The 8,294-nt window shown below is 45.6% G+C and overlaps 1 protein-coding gene across 2 annotated transcripts in view; it reads right to left on the bottom strand.

The window, feature by feature from the left end:
- Positions 1–8,293, bottom strand: part of ZDHHC23 (zinc finger DHHC-type containing 23) — a 10,656-nt gene extending 2,363 nt beyond the window's left edge. The window contains exons 1-3 of one of the 2 annotated variants that reach the window (XM_008065857.2): positions 7,895–8,293; positions 2,522–3,232; positions 461–628 (exon numbers count right to left, since the gene is read on the bottom strand). In XM_008065857.2, the coding sequence (XP_008064048.1) occupies positions 461–628; positions 2,522–3,232; positions 7,895–8,055 (1,040 nt within the window). In that variant the 5' untranslated portion in view covers positions 8,056–8,293. The remainder of the gene's footprint in view (positions 1–460; positions 629–2,521; positions 3,233–7,894) is intronic. The other variant, XM_021716432.1, reaches the window with a different exon arrangement.
- Between the last annotated feature and the right edge of the window lies 1 nt (position 8,294).

Here is an 8,294-nt window from a genome sequence, read left to right as displayed (position 1 = left end):
CTCCCGGCCACCGCAGCCTCGACCTGCTGGGCTCCAGCGAGCCTTCCGTCTCAGCCTTCTGAGTAGCTGAAATGACAGGCGCGCGCTACCACGCCTGGCTGATTTTTTGATTTATTGTAGAGATGTGGTCTCGCCAAGTTGCCCAGGCAGGTCTTGAACCCGTGGGCTCAGGCAGTCCACTCACCTCAGCCTCCCAAAGGCGTGGAATTACAGGCTGAGCCACCGAGCCCGGCTAGTCCTTTATTTTTTAAGGGTCTATGATCCTTTTGACATCACTCTAGAAAAGCACACATAACCACTGCACAATTTTATTGGCAATTTCAGGGCTACCCAGTATACCCACGGCCTGTCCTATGTTTGGACTGAGAACTCCTACCTAGAAGTAAATAACAGGCGGCCCTGTCAATGGCGTCATCCATCCTGCCCCGTGGGTCTCTCTGCTATGGCATCCATAGCTCACCTGTAATTTGCATAAACTCCAGGACAATAGAAGAGTGCTGTGAAGACACTCCTGTCTCTACAGATGGTGTCCAAGGTCAACGTGATCCCATATACGGAGGTGAGCAAGAAGATCAGAAGGGCAAGTATAAATGCTTGATGATTGGATTCTCCAACGCAGCTATTTATCCTCAAAACAGCAGAGAGGAGAAAAGAGCAAACACCTTTTAAAAAGTTTTCTGTGTAACTCACATAATAAACAAGAAAGCTTTTAAAATAAGAACTGTGTGAACTTCAGTTAGTGAAAAGTAAGTTCCTTATTTTTTTAATTTTAGGGAATTAAAAACTTGTCCACTGAGGAATACAGTCTTATACTCCCTGCTTTTTGCAAAGTGGAATCACATTATTAGTAAAGGACAAGACTAAGTAAAAAGCAGAACCTGGCTAACAAATCTTCCTAAATATTAATAAGTGAGGTCTATGACCCAGCTACAAAGGAGGCTAATGCGGTTCTCACCGTGCTCAGGAAAGAGAGATAAAAACTTAGACATGACCGATCAGAGGCATTACACAGTGTGGGGAAATATAGGTTAGATATATAAAGAGTAATAAAAAGGTCCAAAGAGGTTAGAAACATGGTGTGGGGTAGAGAATGACTTTCTAACATGCAGGCAAAAACAGTTCTGTGCCATTGGAGGGCAGGATGTGCAGGCAGTCCCTTCTGCCCCCTGGGTACCAAGATGCTCAGGTGGGCAGAGGAGAGCTGCTGTCGGTGAGTCTGTCCGGCCCTGGGCAAACCAGCATTTGTAAATGGGACGGATGTGGACACAAACAGGAATAAATGATGAGGACGCAGAACTGCAATATCTAAAGACAAAGTATCAGAAAAGAGCTGTCCCTATACTCAAGCCATGCACTTGAGGTCCCCTCCTATGTCCCCTTCTGAGGGGAAGCTGTGCTACATCACCAGAATCCTAGCCATAGGAAGCACAATTCATTGACACGACTGCCTGAAGAACAAGAAACTCACAAGCATGCCACTTACAGCATTCACATCTGAATTAATTATACTCCTTTTGGTTTAGATTTACTCAGTGAAGCTGCCACATTATCTTGAAATGTCGCACTTTATATCTTATGGGTCTTTGTGTCCTCCTTTGTCAATGGCCGGCTGGGAGGTACAAAAGAAGCCTGTCTCTCTGCAACTAACCAAACAGCTTATCGGGTAGGGCCTCAACTCAATAATGTTAAGTGGAAATCACTGGTGGCATCAAGAATGATCAAGTACGCATGGCAAGAGGACAAAAGAGTCACCTAAAAATAGGAGCATGCCTTTTGGGGCTCTATGTTCAAAAGGAAGAGCACAGAGAAATATGCCTATCCCAATTCTGATAAATTCTTTCTTAAAAGAACAATAATTTAACTGTAGGTACTCCTCTATTAGGAAGGAAAAGATAGCCAGGCGCGGTGGCTCAAGCCTGTCATCCCAGCACTTTGGGAGGCAGAGGCGAGAAAATTGCCTGAGTTCAGGTTCAAGACCAGCCTGGGCAACATGGCAAGACCTCATCTCTACAATAAGTCAAAAAATCAGCCGGGTGTAGTAGCACGCGCCTGTGGTTCCAGCTGTTTGGAAGGCTGAGGCAGAAGGATGGCCTGACCCCAGCAGGTTAGGGCTGAGGTGACCGTGAGTGAGCTACTGCACTCCAGCCCGGGCAACAGTGTGAGACTCCAACTCAAAAAAAAAAAAAGAGAGAAGATAAATGAAGACCAGTTGAAAAGAAAATCACACACACACACACACACACACACACACACACACACACACCACAAAAAGACCAAACAAACAAAGCCCCACAACTTTTCTGTTATTCTCCTTCAGGAAATGACTGAAGAAACTAAATTGGTGAAACTCGAAAAAGTGATGACTAAGTGGGAACATCTTAGCCTACAAATATCTACAAGGTGTAAAGCTGGGAGGGAGAGAAGGAGAGAAATCTTAGGAGAGCACAGGGAAAGACCAAATATGGTTAGAGAGTTTTACAGGAATTTACGCTTTCCAAGTCTCCAAATTTTTCCAACATACCAGACACAATGATGATCCATTCGCCTTACACAGATGCCACATATCCGGCAGTGCCATGCCCGGGCTGGTCGCACCAGCTGGCACTTGGCACACCAGTCCTCCTTCGCCTTGGTGGGACTTCCAGCTGACATCCTAGAAGGGCCCTTCAGATCATCCTTCGGCGTACGATTGTTGAGACTGCCCGACGTGTCTGCCCCGGGGAACCCTTTGGTCTTCCCCTGCCCTTTTCTGTTCAGGCATTCAGTCTGGCTGCTGCCTGGGGACTCATCGCTGCTTGCTGGATTGCTGAGGTAGCCTGGATTCTTCTTGGCTCTGTACAAGGCTAAGAGTATCAGAAATAACCCGAAGGTAAGAACAGCCAGCTGAATGGGTCCCACATGCCCTTGCGGGACCACTTCCTGCAGAAACACATAGTACATGTAACCCAGTGAGAACAGACCCAGGCTCAGGAAAAACAGAGTCTGTTCTTTCCTTCTGTGAGTGAGGTAGTAGTACCACAGTGCCAGCACAGGAAGGGAGGTCAAAACCACCAGCCCCAGGAGGAAATGCCAGGAAGCCACGTGAAGGAAGACAGGCAGGAGGACGAGTGGCGGGACGATGCTGATGTTGACTTTCCTGGCTCCCCGAAGCCAAGGAATCCGGAGGCGATCGGAAATGGTGTCCATGATTCTTTCACAAGTCTCTGGCTGCACAGACTTACAGGTAACCCATCTATTCAGAAAAGGCACAGAGAGAAGGGACATCATATGGGTTTGCTGAGTGTCAAAAACCACAGAACGGTGAATGCCAAACAGTGGATAAATGAGACAAGAGACCAGAGGGCAAGCATCTTCCTTCCTTCCTTCCCACTCAACACAAGATTTTCAGACTCACATATCATTTGTTAAGTAGCAACGGGATAATGTTTAGAAACTTCACAGTCAAGATTATTTCTCCATTGAACAAATACACAGGTATAGACACATACTTCATACACGTCCTATTGAGACCGTGTGACCTGCATAGCCAGAAGAATCTCAAAAAAGTTCACAATCTAGTGAAGACAACATGAGAATTCAAGATATGTTAGGGCTGGGCGCGGTGGCTCAAGCCTGTAATCCCAGCACTTTGGGAGGCTGAGGTGAAGGGATTGCCTGAGTCCACAGGTTCGAGAACAGCCTGGGCAACTTGGCAAGACTGCATCTCTACAATCAATCAGTCAATCAATCAATAGCTGGGCGTGGTAGCACACGCCTGTAGTTCCAGCTACTTGGAAGGCTAAGGCCGAAGGATAGCCTGAGCCTAACTAGGAGGTTGATGCTGGGGTGGCCATGAGTGTGCCACTGCACTCCAGCCTGGGCGACAGAGTGAGACTCCAACTCACTCACACACACACACACACACACACACACACACACACAAAGTTAGGATACCGGCAAAGCAGCAATAACCAACAAACTCTTATGATCAAATGTTATAAGGAGTGCTCAGAGCAAAGTCAATACTTTTGGGTGGAGTCATCAGAGGGGTCTTTGTGGAAAAGATGGGTTCTGTGCTTGACTCTGATGGCCAGCTAGCATTTGTATGACTGCAGAGGAAGGAAAGGAGGCTTTCTAGTAGAAAGAAATGGGTATAGCACAAAACCAGGCCTGGGTCAAGGGAATAAACCAGTCTAGCATGGACTGGGGTCAGCATTAGGAAGAATGGAGATCAGGAGAGTATGAGTGAAATGACTGAGCTTGGTGAACAGAATAGTATTTGTTGACATCTTTGCACACTTAGGCTATGCTACGTTCTAAATGTTTGTGTCTCCCTAAATTTATTTGTTGAAACCTAATCCCCAATGCAACAGTAATAAGGAGGGCCTTCAGAAGGCAATTAGGTGGAATTAGGCCTTTATAAAAGAGGCCTAAGAGAGCTTCTTCACCCCTTTCACCATGTGAGAACACAGCAATAAAGTACCATCTAAAAAGAGGGTGAGCTCTCATCAGATACTGAAACCGCGGATGGCCTTGATCTTAGACTTTCCAGGTTCCAGAACTATGAGCGATAAATTTCTGTCATTTCTAATTACTCAATTTAAGGTATTTGGTTATAGCAGCCCAAACAGACTAAGGCAGAAATTAGTACTGAGAAGGGAGGTGTTGCTATAACAAATATCTAAAAAGATGGAAGCAACTGTGGAATCGAGTGATGGACAGAGGCTAGAAGAGTTTTGAAGTGCATGCTGGGAAAAAGCCTATACTGTTGTGAACAGTATAAAGGGTGATTCTGGCAAGGGCTCATAAGTGAAGAGCTATGGTGAAAGTCTCAATCTTACAGATCATCTAAGAGGTCATGAGCAGAATGTTGGTAGAAATATGGACAATATGGAAGAAAGGCGATCCTTGCTATCAGTGGCAAAGAACTTAGCTCAATTGTGTTTGTGTCCTAGTGCTTTATAGAAGGCAGAACTCAAGAGCAATAAAATGTTTTTGCAGAAGCAAAGTGTTTAGGGTGCTGCATGGCTTCTCTTGACTGCTTGTGGTAAAATGCAAGAAGTTATTTAAAGACACAACTCATAATCAAAGGGAAGCAGAACTTAAAGATCTGGGAAATTCTCAGCCTGTCTATATTACAACAAATGAGACTATGGTTTAGGGGAGAAAGGCAAGCATGTGTATGGGTAGTAAGAAGGACACTACCCTTCCTCCCTGCACTGTTTGATGGAAGAATAGCCCTGAAGACATTTTGGAGATCCCTGGAGCTACTTTTCCCATTACGAGCCTCAAGTGCCAGGGCCCTGAGGACAGAATGGTTTTATAAAAGCAGCCCAAGGCACCCATGGGATCTTAGGCTTGCTGCCAAGCACCACATCAAGTCTCTGCTCCCTACATTCTGACACAGCACACCATAGCAGCTCCAGGTGTGGCTTCAGTGGGTCCAGGTATGGTGTGGGCCACAGTGACCCCGCCGGACACAGGTGGTAAACCTTTATGACTCTATATGGGGTCAACTCTGCAGGCAAGTGAATGCAAGAGCTGTAGAGATGTGGCCACCTCCATCTAGATTTCAAAGAAAGCCCTGGAGAGCCTCAGGGCTGATGCAGAAAACTGTCACAGGGGTAGGGATACCACAGAACCCTCACTGAGGCAATGCCTGGAGGAGCTATGGGGACAGGGTAGCCCCTAAGACCTCAGGCTGGTAAAGCCACCAGCATGCAACTTCTGCCTTGGGAGCACGGCAGGCACCTGACTCCAACGCTTGAGAGTAGCAGTGTGGACTGTGCCCAATAAAGACGTGGGGTACAGATACCTAGAGTCTTGGGAGCCCAACCTCCATCCCAGGAATCCAGAAGGTGAGAGACATCAAGTCAAAGATTCTTCTCAAGTCTTAGGATTTGATGTTGTTTGCCCTGTTGGGTTCGGACCATCACACCTTTCTTCTTCACTGCTCCTTCCTTTGAAATAGGAATGTTTATTCTACGTATGTCCCACTACTGTATTTAGAAGCACATAACTCATCTGACTTCATAGGCTCACAGCTAGAGAACCTGCTTCAGGATGCATTGTACCTTGAATCTCACCCACACCTGATTTAGATGATGATATTCAGACCAGACTCCGGACTTAGGACTTTTGTGTTGATGTTGACAAGAGGTAAGACTTTTGGGAATACTGGGATGAAGTAAATGTATTTTGCTTGTGAGAAGGACATGAATTTTAGGGGGTTGGGGTGGAATGCTATGATCTGAATATCTGTGCCCCCCACCAAATTTATATGTTGAAACCTAATTCCCAATGCAATAGTATTAAGAGGTGGGGTCTTTAGAAGGTGAGGTCATGAGGGCAGAGCACTCATGAATGGGATTAGTGCCCTTATAAAAGAATCCCAGGAAGCTTATTCACTCCTTCTGTCATGTGTTGACACAGCAAGAAGGTGCCACATATGAGGAAGGTGGTCCTCACTAGACACTGAACCTGCCAGCAGCTTGATCTGGGATTTCTCAGCCTCCAGAACTGAGAGCAATAAATGTATACTGTTTGTAAATTACCCCAGCCTAAGGTATTTTATTATAGCAGCCTGAACAAACTAAGACTAGCTGGTAAGAAAAGGTAGAGTTTAAGGAAAGATAACCTTGATTTTAGACAGATAGTTTTAAATAGGGCTAGAACCTAGCCATGAGTGAGAGATAATTATACGGGAGTTATCAGAACAGCAGGGACAGTGGAAACACTGGGAGCCTATCCTTAGAAGAGTGTAGAGAGAACAGAGAAGACTCCAGGGACAGCCCAGGTCTCAAAGGCTAGAAAGGAGGAAGAGTAGCAAGGTTAATGGAAGACCTGCGGTCTTCAGTGATGGCGGTTATGGAAACAGCATCATTTCTCCACTTATTAGTGCAAAGTGGTCCATTTCCTCAGTATAGATTTTAGACTAAACCTAAAGAATCCATATTTAAAGATACCTGTAAAAAAGTCTACACAGTAGACACTGTCAAGAAAGCATTACAAAAGGGTTATTGGGTCTTTAGGAATCAAGGTTGGTACTAGGTTGCAGACCCGCGGGAATGCTTTTCATGTAATGCACTGAGCTCTAAGTCAGCAATTTGCAGTTGCAATGCCTTTTTTAACCAGAAGAAATTATTAATGGGAAAAGCAAGTTTCCAACATCCCTATTCTTCCCACAGGACGCCTTCCACATGACAATGTTGAAATATGTAATTATTTAGAAAATGGATAAAAACCACATTATTACTGTTTGGTACACAATTTTTTTCAGTGATGTTGAAAACTATCTTTCTGGATAAGAATTGACATCACTTGGATAGTGGAGAAAATAAAAGTCAGATACAATACGATCAATCAAAACAGCATTTCTGCTCACACTGAAAACAGTCAATGCAGCAGAAGTATGTGCCTTCTGGCTGGAGTTCCCAGACACAAGGGGTAAGACCAGTACCCACAGCAGAAAAATGATCTTTCAGTGCTCAAAGCCATTTGTGACCTGGTACAACCCAGTCTCAAGTACTCAGTCTCTAAATGCAGAAACCACTAAGAATGTAAGAACTTTCTGGAACGAATTGTTCATTGTAAACTTAACAGAGTCTGCTGGCTTGCATTTATTTTAAATATATACTAACGTGCCTAGTATCCCTTTAACGCCTGTCCTCTCATCTTCTCTCTTTAAAGGAAAAATGATAATGGCCTAGTAAACAGAGCAGACAGACAGCTGTGCACTACTGCGTATTCATCTTTATAAAATCTTCACACTTGACACAGACCCAAGTCTCATTTTAGATGCCTGGAAATAGAATCAAGAGTGAATTCTAGCATTCTGGGTGGCTAGGCTGGAAGTACACACGGCAGTTTGCAGCAGGGCTGGTGGGACCAGGGTCAGGAAAGGCTCTGTCCTTACCTCTCGCACCCTTCATCCAGGTCTTGGCAGTCACACAAACAAGCAGCCACGTGGTTCTTTTGCCCATTCTGATCTATGTACTCGCAGCAGCACAGGGGCTCCAACTCGGGTTCTTCGCTTTTCTTTTTCGTCACTGGCTTCATGCTGCCCTTCTGTGTCATGATGTGCACCTGTCACCATGAGGCGTAAGAAGCCCTCAGAAGGTAAAGGTGAAAAGAGCACAACTTACATCTGGTAAACACATCCACGCCTCTCTCTGATCAACCACCCACGCCTGAGCAATCAAAGACGAAAAGAAAGAGGGGGAGGGGGTCCCGTTTTCATCAAGCTTTCACGGCTCCGCGTGGCCAGACAGGGGGCTCCAGGTGTCCTGGGGCTCCAAGCTGCCTTCGCCGCCCCC

This window comes from Carlito syrichta, unplaced genomic scaffold, assembly GCF_000164805.1.
Source record: "Carlito syrichta isolate Samal-C Ts95f unplaced genomic scaffold, Tarsius_syrichta-2.0.1 Scaffold308815, whole genome shotgun sequence".
In the NCBI taxonomy this organism is placed as follows: Eukaryota; Metazoa; Chordata; class Mammalia; order Primates; family Tarsiidae; genus Carlito; species Carlito syrichta.
Note: the sequence above shows the minus strand (reverse complement) of the source record. Positions and strands in the feature narration are given on the sequence as shown.